This window comes from Poecile atricapillus, chromosome 5, assembly GCF_030490865.1.
Source record: "Poecile atricapillus isolate bPoeAtr1 chromosome 5, bPoeAtr1.hap1, whole genome shotgun sequence".
NCBI lineage: Eukaryota > Metazoa > Chordata > Aves > Passeriformes > Paridae > Poecile > Poecile atricapillus.
In genome coordinates, this window is record NC_081253.1 from 24690545 (window position 1) to 24707089 (window position 16545).

Here is a 16545-nt window from a genome sequence, read left to right on the forward strand (position 1 = left end):
GGAACTGACACCATTCTGAACACTATGTGGGAGTCAACAGAAACTAGGAGATGTGTTGATGCAATTAAAATAACTTGATGTACTCAAGTTATTAGATCTGTTTAAGATCCGGTCACTGGTTTTATAACTGGTTTTGTTACTTGTTCTTTCTACCTGCCCTTTATACTCAGAAGATGCCTCCTTTACAGCAGCCCTTTTCCCTCTGGTTGGTCCATAAATGGTATACTTGAATCTTTAACGTCAATTTCTGTACTACTCTGGACCTACACTGAGAAGATAACTCCCTGGAATTAGCATTTCAAGAGGTATTATCTCTTTGGACCTAAACAGCTTTAAGGTATAGAGTTGCCAAATGAAAAACAAGACCTTAGTGTATATTTTAGAGTATAATGAACAATTAAATAGACTAGCACTCATCAGTCTGGAAATAAAACAATTCAGGGCAATCTGAAAATGTCCATGAAGTCACGACCAGCACAGAGAACAGGCAACAACTGTTCACTAACCGTTCACATTGTATACAGGAACTAGAGGAACATGAAATGAAAAGCAGCTGATGGTTCAGATTGAGAACAAGAGTGTATTCAAGGTATAGCCAACTGCTGCAGCGTTACCTTTAGCACTAAACAATAGTCTGTGGGTGCCTTGTACTTGTTCCGATAGTCCTGTCCATAGTAAACACTGACATGGTCTAGCTGTAGAAAGCACACAAGATCCCGTGAGACCTAGTAAATACAAAAACAGTCATTTACAAAGGAGCTTTATAAAAATCCACACACATTGACACTATCAGTCTAATGCTAAGACCCAATGCTAATATAAGGTCTAGTTAAGGTCAAATATTACTTTTAATCTGATTCAAAAACTACCAAGACAAGAAGGAGATACAGCTATGCATAAACTTTCATCACACCTTCATTTTTAACTCAGTTCAGTCTGGGTTTTGTGTTTTGTCTGCATTTTGCCTTTTGACAACATTTTACAGTGGACTGCTAATGTTTACTCAGAGCAGGTATCAGGAGAAAGTAAGTATGATTGGTTGATCAGGAAGTTATCAGCTGCTGGTTACATTTCACCTTGGTAATAATCAAGGTGTCCAAATTCCAGTGTGACTGTGAGTAGAATTCTAAAGATGCTTGGCAGTGAGTGTAGGGAAAAGAATTTCAACAGGCTACTTGCATACAGATTGTTTTAATGAAGCAAAAGATTATGGAAAGAATATCTGACATGCATTCAGCTCTAAAGGGAGCTGTTGTGCTGATAGAGATTTCCTCTTTGATCCCAGATGTGTGGGAGGTGGACTTCCTGTACTGGGAATCATCTAATGCTGTCAAGACTGATGGATTCCTGAATGACTTGAACTCACAAGTAGTTCAGCCTTCAAGCTATAATGTATCTGTAGTGGCTTTCTACTTATTTTACATTACTGATACAGAGAACAGCAGTAAGTGATCCTGAAGAAATGGAATTATATTTACCAGTTTCAAAAAGTGTAGCACCAATTAGTCCAAAAAGAATCCCATTTATATGAACTAACTAAACGTAATGAAATTATACAGACTGATTGTGGAGTTGGTCTGATACTTCATGATCAACATTTGCAGAGCAACTTGGTCCTCTGTCTGAATTCTGCTTGAGCAAAGACCAGCTTCTTAACTCCACCCAAAGCTTTTCCTCAAGTATTTCTGAACACCTAACTCTTAATCTAACTCAAGAAGCAGACCCCTGGATTCTTGTATTTTTAAACTGGGGTTACACCCTTCACATCAAGTGCTGCCACAAAAATTCACCCATATTTCCATGATAAAGCCAGCCTTTTAATTAAGAGACACGGCACTTGGAAAGGCACAGCTAAGCCAAAGCTTAAAGCTAACTCTTGTGTGCATTGTTTAAAAGCAATAAACAATTCAGAGCAATTGCTTTAAGTAGCATACCTTTGCCTTCCCTTTAGGGACATAGTAGATTCCAGAAGCCCGAAGAAGGAAGTAACGTTTCTTCCAAGATTTCTTACCATCCTCTTTCAGCCACAAAACTCCCTCAATCTCTGGCACAGTTACAGAACTTCCACAGAAGCATTCCTGCCAATAAACACAGCAGTTTGGGAAACAGACAGAACAGAGAGCGTGCAGTGGTTTGTTTTGAATGACTGAAATTCTTTATCCAAGGAATGCACTTGCAGCAGGGACAGCTCTTTTTTCACATAAGATATGAACTGCAGATTAATCATAGAAGCAATAAGGTAATTCAGACAAACACAATAGGATGTCTGAGCATTTGCTCCGTGCAACAATGACAAAAAAATCATTAGCAGCTACTGCAAAGATTTTCTAACCACTGGTTCCCAGTAATAGATCCCCCGATGGCTTTAGTGGCTTTAAGGTCACAAGGTCACCTTATCTAGCCTCATATGTGCAAGCACACACAAACCTAACTGTGCATCCATCAGACACTGCTGCAATTCATTCCAGGAGTTCTTTGCTGCTACTAACTGCTCACAACACTGCAACTTCTGCTAAGCTTCTATTTATAAAGAACTAGCAGAGAAAACCAAATGCTTTAAATACACTCCAGATTAATATGCAGCACAGAGACTTACAAATAATGGTAGAAGACAGAAAGAATTGTGCAGAATTCTCTGCATGTTGTGGCTTCAAACAATTTTTTCATCCAGAGTATACATACAAACACGCGCTTATTAAAACCATATTAACAATATACTAGTAACATGCATATGCTACTTATAAGTTAAACTGTTTTAAGTTTAATCCAAAATGAAATACCCTAAATATTTACCTTTGAGTAACTATGTAAATCATAATCATCCTGGAAATCAAGTGGAACCTATGGCACTTCAGTCATGTCACAAAAATATTTAGTTTTCAGCTTATGAAGGCTATAATTTACTGTTTGCTTTATTTGCTCCATACTTTTATGCTCTTATTTTTGTAAACTGGTTAATGTGCTTGGTAATAATTAGTTTTCTGTCATGCATTTCTTAAAATTCAATCTTTGGGTTTTTTTAATGTAAAAATGTAATTGAAAAGAATTTTTACTACTTTGTTTATTATCAAAATTTGAAATATTAACTTAGACCAGTCTCCAGACCCATGCTCTAGAATTCTGTAGAAATATTTAGAAAGTGCTAGTAAAAATTCTCTACCACCACAGATCAAAAAAATAGGTGACAGTTCTGCAAATTTCAACTTAAATTTAATGGTTTTAGCCATAGCTACAGGCAACCTCAATTTGATTATCACTGTGTATGGCATTTTAAATACAAAATGAAGTACAGAAACTTTTTTTAACTGATCACATCAGAAACAGTGTTAAATTAAAACAGCCATTTATCTCAAACACACTCTATTCACAATCTTCCAGAATTATATTCAGCTCTGTCCACCAACTTCCATCACCACAACCTTTTGCAGTTTGTCTTCAAGCTCCAAAATGACTACTGTATCCTTTTTGGTTTGACATTCTTACCTCTAGCAGCACCTCTTTATTTCTGTCTGCCATCTCAGAGGTTTCTTTCTTCCCCAGAAGATAGTTCTGTAACAAAAGAAAGTTTAATATTTCTATAGGCATTCTGAAATCAAGCCAAATGACATTTCTTGTTTATTTTTCTGTAGCAGTAAGAACAAAACTTTGTAGACCAATTGAAACTGTCAGACTTTCAAACAATACATTGAAGTAATTTATAATCACCTTTACCAGAAATATCAATCAGCCTAAGTTCTTACCTAACAGCCTCATAACAACATCATCCTGCTGTTCCACAGATCAAACAGCTCTCTGTTACAATGCTCCAGAAATAAAAATACTATGAACTTGTAAATGCCACAATAAAAATTAAAAAAACCCCAGAGATCTGTTACATACTGTCATTACTTCTGTGTTCAAAGAAGCACACATAGAAGCAATGTACTTCTTTCCACCTAGGTCTGAGTTTTGCTGAAGAAAAATATTTATTTTCACAAAAAATTACTAAATAAAATACTTGACAACTTCTTAAAAGGAACTTAATTATGCACAGGCACCATTTCTTATTAAGTAAGTTTTTACTCTTACTCAGTTTAGAAAAGACTGGGACAATGAAAAACATCTTTCTAACCCCTAGCTCTAATACTGGAAAAAATCCAAATATTCACAAAGTTTTGCAAGTTCAACATTTTAAAGCAAGGAGAAATATTTGGTTTATGCTGGTACCTCACTCCGGCGACAGTGCCTACTATATGTACTGATAGTAAACCTATAATCTACAAACTTTTTAAAATAATGTAGAGTTTCAGTGCTTCAGTGCAAAGCACTTCCATAAGACCTGGTTTTTAGATCTTAAAAATAAATAAAATCAAGTAAACTAATGTCCCATAGGATGAACATGCAAAACTGATACCAAATATAAAACAAATAAATTAGAAATAGATGCCATTCAGATATAAAAATATTCTATCAGCTCACAACGAAATAAATTAAATATGAGTTAAGACAGAGATCATTTGAATTTTCAGTGCAAATTCTTCAAAGAGAAAAAAGCCTTCTGCTTTTCTGTTTCTTTTCCTCCACTCCCCGACAATACTGAAGTGCTGCCAGATACCAGGTCTGTAGTTACCATTAAGAAAGGTCTTTGAGACCATTTGAGAGGAAAAAGGGCTTTTAGTTTCCTAGCCAAGGAGCAGGAAACACAGGTGAAAATAGGCAGGTCACAGCTTCCACAGGAAGGGACACACACTCTTCACTTGCCATTTGACCATGGAGTAACTATTCTCCTAGATTTTGTCTTCCCTTTCTTGCCAGCACAGTGCACAGTGGAGAGACATTACTATTAGCAATATCTGTCAACACCTTTCTTGCATATTTACATAATTGAGCAGCACTAAGTATGGGTGTAAATCCCTGGAAACTGCCTGGCTTCATGTGCATTAAAATTATTCACAAGCACATTAGCAAACAGATTGCTTCAGCTCATGGTTGTCTCTAAGGGATTGACTTTGTGCCAACAGCACTATGAATGTATGTAGTCAAGTGTAAAGTTGCCTGGCATTTTAACACATACACAAGTACCAAAATGAAAGTATGGAAATGAATGCTACCAAAAAAGCAAGAAACTGCAATCAGCCAACACACACACTCAGCACAAATCTCAGGCTTACCTGTGGATTCTTAAAAAGTGCGTACTTCTCTATACGTTCCACAAACATTAGTTTGTTTTGACTATCTCTTGTCCAGTTCAGGAGATTTTCAACTAAATTTTCATGATCTTCAAAGATTCTTTCTGCAGCAATAACAAGTGAGCAAATACATTGGAATCTGTTGCATTTTGTGATAGAAACTAATCTGTAGTAATTTACAAGAGACAAGGCATATGTGCAAAGAAAACAGTGTTCAAGATCTACTACAACGGGAAAGAAGTTTTAGTTATGCTAAGAGACTAAAAGAACTTAGTCCACTTCTAGACATGCCTGGTTTAATTTTTTTTACATCCAGTCACTCAACATGGACTTCCCTTATCTTCAAGCTTATAGTTCCATTAACAGATTAAATGTTTTTATTTTTTTTATCTGAGAAGGCCTGTCATCCCACAGGAACACTGCAGACTCAAATGATAACATTTCAAAGTTTATGAGCACAAATAAGAAGGTTATCACATTTATGTGTTTTCTGGTCTACATAATTCCCGGAAGAGTGGATTGGGCAGGTTTTTTGGCACAAAACTTGTTTCTACATCCCAAATAACTGTCTCACTCATAAAGTATCAAAAAGTAGTGGGCAATGATCAGAAGGAAAACAAAATGCTTCTGAAATGCAGAATACCCATGGCTAGTAGTGGTGTTGTAAAGAAGTCTGAAAACTGATACTGTCTACTTCCTATAATCTCTGTTGCCCAATAAATGATGTTTCATTCATTTCTCAGCTTCTGAGAGCTTTGGTTCTCAGTCAAAGCCCTGAGCTTTGACTCTCCATTGAAGAAGTTACCACTAGTGTTCTAATACTAGCACTTCAGAATACTGAAAATAGGCAAAAGAGAACACAGTAAAGAGGAAAATTTACTGAAATAGTAGAAAATAACTGAAAATCCTCATTGCAAAATAAATAAGAAGAAATCTTTGGGAAACCACTAGACCAACTTCCTCATCCTTTTAAACACACTGAAGTAGAATCTAGCTGTTTACAATTTGTTCCTTCTTCATACAGGCTACACAGTGGCATTTCAGGAAATTAATTTTTTCAGAATCCTCTGGGACCTGCTTGACCTTTCAATTGCACCTGGAAGTAGAACATGATTTTTTCCCACAAAATCAATTCCTCCACATTCTTACAGAGTGTATATATGGCTGATCACAACCTAGAAGCTATTGCTAATGAAGACTCAGATGACAGATGACATCTCAACATGTTAGTGTGAATGCAACAAAATGTCATCTGCAGTGAGTGTCAGATGGCAACACATTACTGCGGTCTCTGAGTTCTTTCTAAGAAGCTTCTGAGTTACAATTCATTACTTCCATCAAGCTCTACAACAACACAGCAACAGTTGTCTTCCAATAGAGTAAAAAAGTCATTACCTAACAGAAGAATAAAACAAAAAAGCTTCAGATGACTATAGATACAGATACAAAAGTTTGCATCTCACTACAGCTTTATTAGTGAATCTGGATAGCTTTCAAACCATATCAGCTCTCATGACAAGAACACAGTTTATTAAACTTTTAAGTTCCTGAGCCTTGTAAGATATCAGTTTTCATGTGATAGGTAGAAGATTTAAAGAATACCCTGTCAGGCCACAACAACCGTTTGGCATGCTCCGCTACCTAAAATAGACAAGGTTTCACCAAAAGACAGAGGAAACAATGACTTTCATTGTAATTTGAAATCAAGGTATTTGGCTTCAGTTCTGAGTTTTTCTTTAATCAAAGTCAATAAGATCCACCTTATAATTTCCCTTATTTTCCATTTATATGCTATATCCTTTGGCTAAATAAGCAATGTGGTATGTGCAATGATGTACAAAGAAGTTTTAACTACTTTTAGAGGAATACTGCTAATTGCATTAAAATATTTAACAGGGAAAAAATGTAGATAGCTTTATGCAATAGGAGTTAATAGGTTCAATTCAAAATACTATTTACAAAGAGAAAGAAGCATAGTAAGTTTTTTATCCCTTACTTCTTTCTTCTGTTCAAGAGGCTCAGTGACCACACATTAGTAAGACTTCTGTATCACACCACAGAATTTAGCCATGCTTTTAATATAAAAGAAGAAATAATTTTCAGATGATTCTGAAACAAGGTCAATCATGAGCTTTATTACATGAATTAGCATTTACTACATTAATGAACAGGATAATGAACGTTATGAAGACAAGTATTTAAATCATTCTGAGGATGTAGGCTACTGCTGCATCAATTAATATTAGAAATACTTATAATTATTACTTACCCATTTGCAATTCAGAGATGGTTTCCACCAATGACCAGTCTAAACTGTAGCCACAATGTGATTTGTCCATCAGATTGTCTAATACTTGTCTCACTGTTTGCCTCTCATCCACCATCATTGTTTTTGAGCTGTCATCAGACATATGGACTCTGATCACCAACTGTTAAGCAGAAAATTAAGAAAACAAAAAGAAGGATTCATCTACCACACTTCAAATAAAAATGTTTCTAAGATCTTGTTTATTCTTCTAAGGTTTTCTTACAGTAGTGTAAAATTCAATCAAAACACTCCCTCAAAATGTAAGAAGTCAGAAATGATGGCTGGATATTTGTATCATGGACACTTAACAAGATACTGTTCTCCTTCAGCACAAGAAAGTAAATATAAAGGTCTTCCCAACAGAATGAGAAAGTCCTTCAGTTGCGTGTTAAGAAGGAAGAAAAATCCTTCCTGCTGAAGTGTCCTGTTCTGATAATAAAGTGTCTTTCAGACAATATCTAGGTGGAGCAAACATAGATATGGAGCTCTGCACAAGCTTACAAAGAATCAGAATTTTTCAGATGTGCAAGTTTAAGCTTTCTGCCTGCTTCCTACGGTATTTTCTAATATTAAACCTTACTTTTCTGGGGAATATGAAACAGTAGTGTGAAAAAATCTGCTTTTAAAACACAGTGGATTTTCATAGGCATTTTAAAGAGGTCACTGTCCAGAAACAAAAATCCAGCCATTTTTTTAAACCAAAAAAAATACTTAAGACAACAGATTTTGGTTTTTTTTTTTTGATAATCATTATTATTTCCATTTTTACATCTTGTTCAGCTGGAAAACATAAAACCTACTAGCTCTAATGCACTGGTTGACTCGTTAATTCCCATCTTCTAGCCAAGACAGTGTTTTGGCTTTTGATCTACAAACAGTTAATGCAAAAGGCATTTTAAGCTACTGAAAAACTCCAGTCATAAAATAAAAATGCTAAATTTTAAGGGCACTCTATATTCTTTGAGAGAACATCAAGTAGTGGAAGTAGACTTTTTCCATTTGGTAATCACTGTCTTTAGCCTGGATACTTCTCTTCCATTTAGCACTGGCAAATCCTGCTATGCATAATGGGAAAAGGCTTGTGAAGGAAAGGCTGTGAAGAAAACAGGCACAATTTTTAAACTTGTGACTGAAGAATATACTAGAACAATCTCAGGAGGCTGGACCTTCATTTCAGTTCAGGGTGGAAGTTGGTAAAATCTTCCCAATGAGCACTAGCTGAAAAACAAGTTATTTCTTTAGAAAAACATAATGTTATTGTTTTCCCTGATTAGGTTCAATCTAGATGGGAAAGCACATTACCACTGAAGATTAGAACACTACAGTGCTCCTATTTTATAAAGGGCAACTTAAGGATAATAGACACAAATGAAGTTTGCCTGCATTTTCCAAGTGGAAAAAAAAATAATAAAGTAAGGGTCTAATAAATTGGTATAACTAACTTACCTTTTTCACTTGTGCTTCTTTAATCTTCTCTAATGCAACCCTAATCTTCTCAGCTTTCAGTTTAGCAGCCTGTTCCTCCTAGGGGGACACAACACACAATTCCAGTTAACACAAACTTCAGTCAGGTTTCAGTGGGTTTTTGTTTGAGGCTACCACACTTTTAAAACATGAACTGAAATGCTGATTTGCTCACCTATAAATCTCCAACTATTTCTTAGTGATGATGAAAACTATTACTTTTTAAGACAAAAAGTATTTCTAATTTAGAGATACCACTGCCATTAACTCCAAAGGAACATACTGGAGGTATATATTCTGTTTAGACATTTGGCATTTCTCTGTTCTCCTGTACTGTAAATAGCCTTATGCTACCAAATATTTTACATTATATATTTACAGTCATAGGTTGGGACAATACATATTCAACAAGAGTATACAAAGGAATACACCCAATAAATTTTGCTTGATCAACACAAAACACAGCTAGCATGGCAAAAAGTATCTGAATTTAACAGCACACAGAAATGATGGAAACAAATCCCATAATTAGGATTCCATACTACATGCATTAGTTTGAAAGATTTTAAAATGTTAAATCCATTTGGAGCAAGAGATTTGAAAACTCCTTTTGTCTTTACTAAATCCAAGCTGTATTTCTCCTTGGTTTAAAAATAGCAAATAAGCATTATTTTGCTCTTCTACATAATCTATTTTTATTACAATTGGAAATGCATTAAAAATTCAGGTAGCTTAAATCTATTTGCTGATGCTAAAGAAAACTGTCTTTTTAAGACTAGTAATAAAGATTTTTGAATTCTGGAGACTATAGACATTTCTGCTGAAATTGCACTTGAAACATGCGCTAAAAAAGCAACCACTGTTTTGAAAATGACAGATGCAATTTTCAGACTTTCAAAATGCTAAACTGTAGATCTTCATTGTGATTAATATCTAAAACCATCATAAGTACTTTGAAACCTCTAGCACCAAGAAGTCTATTAAAACCCACACAAATCCCTTCCAAAATATTCAGCATCCTTAAGAAAGAATAATTAATGTTTTTCCCAGAGCCAAAGTACCACATCCCATCACGACATTCAGCATGCTATAAGCATCTAGTTCTATATTGCTTTCTTCTATGAATGTAAGTCATAGTTTCTTTACCACATGTTTAGATGGCTACTTTTCTGGTAAAAAGAAAGATTCAGCTATTCTGAAATCCACAGAGTTTAATGTTTTGACTTCTCAATAAATTACTAATATTCATACCAGCTGCTAAAGAACATTCCCTTGTTATTTATTGCACGCTTAGTAGCTTTGGTCCTTCACATCTGTGACCATCCTGTGCACCAGAAAAAAACATCAGCTAGACAGAACAGCATACTGCCTTGTGAGAAACATAATTCTTTTCAATAAAGTGAACTAGTAAGTTGACATGAGCAGAAATAATGTGAGCCTGAAACCTTATCTGGGCACTGACTTACTCAGGAACATTGCTTTTATTATAGTCTATAGGGAACCACAGCTTTTTTTTCACAATAGCAATGGTGTCCTATAGCTTAGGAACGTTACAACAGATTAGCATTCTAAGAAAAACAAACCATGCCATGATAATAGAATCTTTTATTCTTCCTATTCCTTAACATTAACCATTTTAATGTGTAGAAATAAATTGTTAGTAAAAAATGAGGCTTCACAGCACCAAGCCTGACAGAGCACAAGAAGCACTTGGACAACTCTCAGGCACATGGGGTGACTCTTGGGGATGTCCTGTGCAGGGCCAGCAGTTGGACTCAATGACCCTTGTGGGTCCCGTCCAACTGAGCTTGTTCAGTGATTCTGTGAAAGATTTCTCAGTTCTTAAAAGTGATGCCATGTACCTGTTCATCATGAAATCAGCAAAAGCAGAAGACTCATTTTATCATATATTTGGAGAAACTGTAATTCACAGTTTTGAAAAGCTGCTTATTAACCAAATCAGCACAATTTTCCAGCCCATTTCACTGTACACCAGTGCAAAGCACCAGGAGCACCTGCCTGCCACAATGCACAGACAGCAACACCAGGGCCAGCAACAAGCAGCTGTGGTCTATCATATACCTGTGCCAATACAGCTAAAATATATTTGGTGACCTCAAAGTTTATAATCCATCATTCCCTAAAATGCTTTTGAAAATAGATGAATATGTAGACCAAAGAGGATTTTAAAGACTTACTATTTTAATGTGTACCAATTACTTTTCATCTCCTACTGAATTTAATGTGGGTCCAGAGATTAGGATTCTTTATACTTTATTAGAGTTTAACAAAATCAGTTTAAATTAAAAACAAAACAAAACAGAATTGCAATTATCAAAATAAGAACTGGTTTCAACCAGTGAACAATCATAAAAAGAGGTCTGAATTCCCTAACTGGAAAACACAGCGAGGAAAAGAAGAATTTGAAATTTCTGAAAGCCTATACTAGTCAAAGATTTTGAGCTATTTTGGGCAGTAATAAACTAAGCTCAGGCCACTGCTGCATCACTGCTGATGTGGCAAATTATGTTTCATAGGAGAAGGAGGAAGAACTATTATTCCTTAATCAAATAATTTAATAACTCCCCAAAACCCACAACCATGTATTCTGTTTCTCTCCTAATGGCCCAAGAAAACAGTCCCCTGCCCATCAAAGCCACCCAAGAACAGCACAACCACAGGCTCTCTCTTCCCCCTGTACATGAAAGCAGCACAGCTTCTATCCAGGAGGAAGCATGTGCAGTCCATCAGCTTGTACTAATAAGCTAACAGCCCTTTTCACTGCAAAGGGAGACAGCTGACAGATGGCAAAAATACCTGACTGCAAATGTAAACTATTTACTGCCACCAGCTAACAGGGCCAGCACATCCAGTCCAACCACATCTAGCTTCAGTATTTATTTCCCCTTTGCTAGCAAATACTGGCAGCAGTGCTAGGAGTTGCTAAAGGGTTAAAAAGATGCAGGTAAATAGCAGGACTGCTGCGCTGTCACAGCTTCACAGGCAGCACAGACAATGTCAGTCCCTGCCATGGGCACACACCCATCCCCTGCACAGCATTACTGCTCCCACAGCTCTCACAGCCCTGCCATGGGCACACACCCATCCCCTGCACAGCATTACTGCTCCCACAGCTCTCACAGCCCTGCCATGGGCACACACCCATCCCCTGCACAGCATTACTGCTCCCACAGCTCTCACAGCCCTGCCATGGGCACACACCCATCCCCTGCACAGCATTACTGCTCCCACAGCTCTCACAGCCCTGCCATGGGCACACACCCATCCCCTGCACAGCATTACTGCTCCCACAGCTCTCACAGCCCTGCCATGGGCACACACCCATCCCCTGCACAGCATTACTGCACCCACAGCTCTCACAGCCCTGCCATGGGCACACACCCATCCCCTGCACAGCATTACTGCTCCCACAGCTCTCACAGCCCTGCCATGGGCCACACACGGCTCCACCACAGACTGATCTGGAGAACTGACACAGCAGGCAAGATTCATCAGAACCCATTCCCTGGTTAGACTGCCTTTACAGGCACAGGCAAGCCTTGGAAACACACCAAGGAGATACATACACACACATACACTTTATAAAATCACAAAACGTAATGAAGAGTCATTTCCACCTCTGTCAGGAAAGCATATTCTCTTATAAGAGCAACATGCATCACCATCAAATTGCAACAAGTTCCTCACTTAATAGGACAATTCTGGGACAATTGTTAAAATCTGACACCTGCATTTTAAAGTTTTGACCTAAGATTACATTTGGTTATGGAAAACATTGCACCTGATTCAAAGAATGCTGAAAAGGTCTCAGATATTATAATGTTACTACACTTGGAGAGTGCCATATTTTTCCTTTGCTCTACTTTGTTCACCATTCACAAACTTTTTGCTATTAGAAGACTAAAACACAGAAGATGGCTTCTGAATTGAAATTGGAAAGCAGTAGCTACATTTTAAATGTATCTCGAAGTCACACTGGCTTTTGTCACTATTTCCCACAGAAAGGGATCTTCCCTGCAGTCTGTAAGGGCACAGAAGGCCCCATATCACTAAGGAAGATGCTGAAAAGTCCTGCATCTGATATTGACCTCTCAGGTGCACCACTGGTTAATGGCTCCAGGCAGACTTGTGCCCTTTTGAAGTTATGCTTCAAGGTATGGCAGAACACAACCTTAATCAGCAGAGACGTGCATTCTGCTGTCTGCCTGGAAGGCTACTCAGGCTAGATTTGACAAATCTGGTGGTGATGAAATAAAAAATCCGAAGGAATTTCACTGGCTCTTTATGCCTTGAAGCAACCATCTGCACTGCATCATCATCCATCTGCCTCTGAACAGGACCTGCCTATTAACGGCCCTAGGCCAGGCTTCTCACCAGGGCAAACAGTTACACAAGAATCCATACTGAGACCTGGGACCAGGAGAAAAACAGCAAAGGGAAGGGGAGGAAACCCAAACAAACCAGGTGGAAGAACAGGCCCCAGAAACCACACCAAGTTTGAGAGTGGAAAGATGACTACAGTATAAGAGAGGAGACATTACAACTAACTGACAAGGAGTTTTAGTTGGACAAAAAATTCAAGGGATATGCAGAACAGGGCAGAAAGATTTCAGAAGACTCGCTGATTATCTAACAATGCTGCTACAATAGATTATTATAAAAAATATATAAATTATGTTTTTATTATAATGACAAAGTATATATCATTACCGTAATACAAAGATAAAAGGTGACACTAACATTACATAGGCCATCACAACTTCCTCAGAAAGCTTTTAGATTGTCCTTACATTCCTTGCAGATTAGAAGTCAATTGCTGTATTTTTAAACGGCATTAAAAAAAAAAAATCTCAAACAGATGCTTAATTCAAGAATGAGCGCATCTGAGAGTGGCCTAAGATGCATGAAGCCAACATCACAATAAAAGTCTGATGGAATTACAGTGTGCAGGACCAAAATCTACAGAGCGAGGGAATGAACATCCATAAGAATTTTTGTCTTTCAGGTCAACACGAAGAGAAGAATGCAATACCTGCTATTTGGGAAGAAAGGGTATAACATGGTTCCTTTCCCTCCAGATGCTAACATACTATTTGAATCATTACTTCATTAAATCACTATAATCTGTCTTCCTGTACGTAGTTTCAGCTTCACATGCATCAGAACAGTGGAAGAAATGCTCACTTCAAAATCCAGCATGTTACATTTCTATTTTCATGGCCAAAACTGAGATGTATTTTTGAGCCCTGAATATTCTCTCAAAATTATCTGCATGTATTCTAATTTTACATTACTAAGCTTAGTTTTCAATAGTCATAGGGAAACAAGCTTGCAGATTTGACAATAAAGCTACATTGCTTTATTTTCAATATTCAGTAACTTACTTTACACATATGCTTTCACTTCTGTTTTCAAACAAAGGTTTGAATGCTGTGTGAACAGTAACACCTGGAATTATATCTAAAAATGAAGAGCTCACCAAAACCAATACATCATTTTCCATGCTGAGATCTGCCCTATGCTGCAACAGGAACTGTGTGTGTGCATGGTTGTAATGCAGAAGGGATCTAGTCCACAGCTAGAATTTTTACAATTACTTATATTAGCAGAAGAAAAAAATGGTTCTAGTCTCAAAAAGATGCAGACATACCAGGGAAGGGGAAGAAAAAGAAACAGGTAAAGACAGTAAGAAACAGTTGACACCCCAGGGATACCAGCACAGACCTGCAATATGATCCTACAGTCAACTGATCTAACACCTTGGTACACGGAAATGTCCCATTTCTTGGGACTGCTTCACTCATAGTGAGGCTTATCCAATGTTACAGCAAACTCAAGAGCTCTAAGCAGCTAAGTGGACTTCCATTTCATCATTTTGCTAAAGGTATTTCTGCTTGCAGGAGGTCAGAAGGGAACCAGTGAGCTCCACGCCAGGCCTGCGTGCTCAGGAGTCAGAAGTGGAAGGCACAGCTCTACTGAAACAGTCACAAGATGACCAACATTAGCCTCAGAAAATCAGAAGGCTCACCAAAAGCACCTGAATCAGAGCTATGAAGCCTAATTAGCCAACAGAAAGATTTATAATACAAACATTTAACTTTAGAGTGTATTAGAATGCCTGACAGGAGCTACTCCATGGTCATATGACACAAAGGGATCATTTAATGCACTTTTAAAAATTAAGTTACTGTATGGTAACTAACACTCATAATCCCACATATAAACAACCAGAAGGGAGGACCTGAAGACATGGAGATGAAAGAAAATTGTGTTTTCTGTTTGTGTTACAGCTGCTGTTAATCTATTTGCAATCAAGCCAATTGCTGTTTTGATGGCTGTTTGCTTTGTTGGGCAGTGCAGGGGGGGCCGAAAGCTTTTGGGGGTGGGTCAAGGCAGAGGTATGGACTTAAAATTCAAGCAAAACAATCACAAGAGCAGAAGATTACTTGCTTTTGGCTGTTTGTACTCCTCTGGAAGATAGCCTGAAAATCTGTTGTCAAGATACATGCTGAGCATTTTGAGAAGAATATTAAGGTATTTAAGAAAAAGCAGTAAACTAGTTTTAAACTTTTATTGCGAAATACAGACAACCAGTGAACATTGTCCTTATTGTTTTGAGGTCACCAAATTGCATTTTGTTACTTCAGGCTTGCCTGAGGTGTCTCCACAAGAATGTCTGTGAATTAAAAAAAAAACCACAGAAATGGTTTTGCAGTATGTATTAGCATCAGAGACATCTGACACACCTCAGCTACCAAATATTCAAAGTTCTGAGCTACATGAATCTGTTTGTCCTTCATCCCAGACTGTATTTTCATCAGCAATTTATAGCTTGCTCCATCCCTTGTCCTCTAGTTTCAAAAGGAAATACATATAGAAGATACAATTCTTAGCAAATAGAATGACAATTTGTGACCTGTTAGTACATTACTGACCTCTTTCCTGGAAAGAAAATGAATTTATAATCAAGATTTGTACATACCTGGCTCATTTGACCACTGTCTTACTAGGATATTCTCCCCACATTACATTCAGTCAACATTCAAAACATTATAAAATATATCCCTTACTAGTTCGTCTTTGATACAGCAAGAGAACTATTTTAAGGCTACTCTTGGCTTTTAAACTACTAAACACTCCCACATACTTTTCACAGCTAGGATATTTTCTTTTTTTTTAAACTATTGAATGGCAATAAGAACAAAAGAAGTCCTAGCTCAGTAAATTTCCTTCTCAGTTAAGGCATTTTACCTGTTAATATGGCTATTAAGTATTTGTCAAGAACTTGGAACACTTTGATAAATCTGCAGAAACAAACAATACACCCTTTAAAAGCACCTTGGATAATCAGGAAAATAATGTAAGTAAACACAGAAGTTCCTGGAAAGGGCAGGGGTGGAGAAGTATAGCACACACCAAAAGCATTCTTTCTACATAGAAACAGTCACATACAGTAGAAAGAAGCATCATCACCTTGGTCAGCAAATGAGAAGGTTTTCCTGCAATGTTTCTCAGAAGAAGGGAGGTTTCCCTGTCCAAATAGGAGTGCTTGTGCAGAAAGAAAGAGAAAGAACATAAGTCAAA

At 37.2% G+C, this 16545-nt stretch overlaps 1 protein-coding gene across 5 annotated transcripts in view; it reads right to left on the minus strand.

Moving 5' to 3' along the window:
• RAPH1 (Ras association (RalGDS/AF-6) and pleckstrin homology domains 1) overlaps positions 1–16545 on the minus strand; it is an 85351-nt gene that overhangs the window by 17117 nt on the left and 51689 nt on the right. For 3 of the 5 annotated variants that reach the window (XM_058840229.1, XM_058840231.1, XM_058840228.1), the window contains exons 5-11: positions 16435–16509; positions 8923–9000; positions 7438–7597; positions 5151–5272; positions 3484–3549; positions 1935–2078; positions 615–725 (exon numbers count right to left, since the gene is read on the minus strand). In XM_058840229.1, the coding sequence (XP_058696212.1) occupies positions 615–725; positions 1935–2078; positions 3484–3549; positions 5151–5272; positions 7438–7597; positions 8923–9000; positions 16435–16509 (756 nt within the window). The remainder of the gene's footprint in view (positions 1–614; positions 726–1934; positions 2079–3483; positions 3550–5150; positions 5273–7437; positions 7598–8922; positions 9001–16434; positions 16510–16545) is intronic. The other 2 variants (XM_058840226.1, XM_058840227.1) reach the window with 1 other exon arrangement.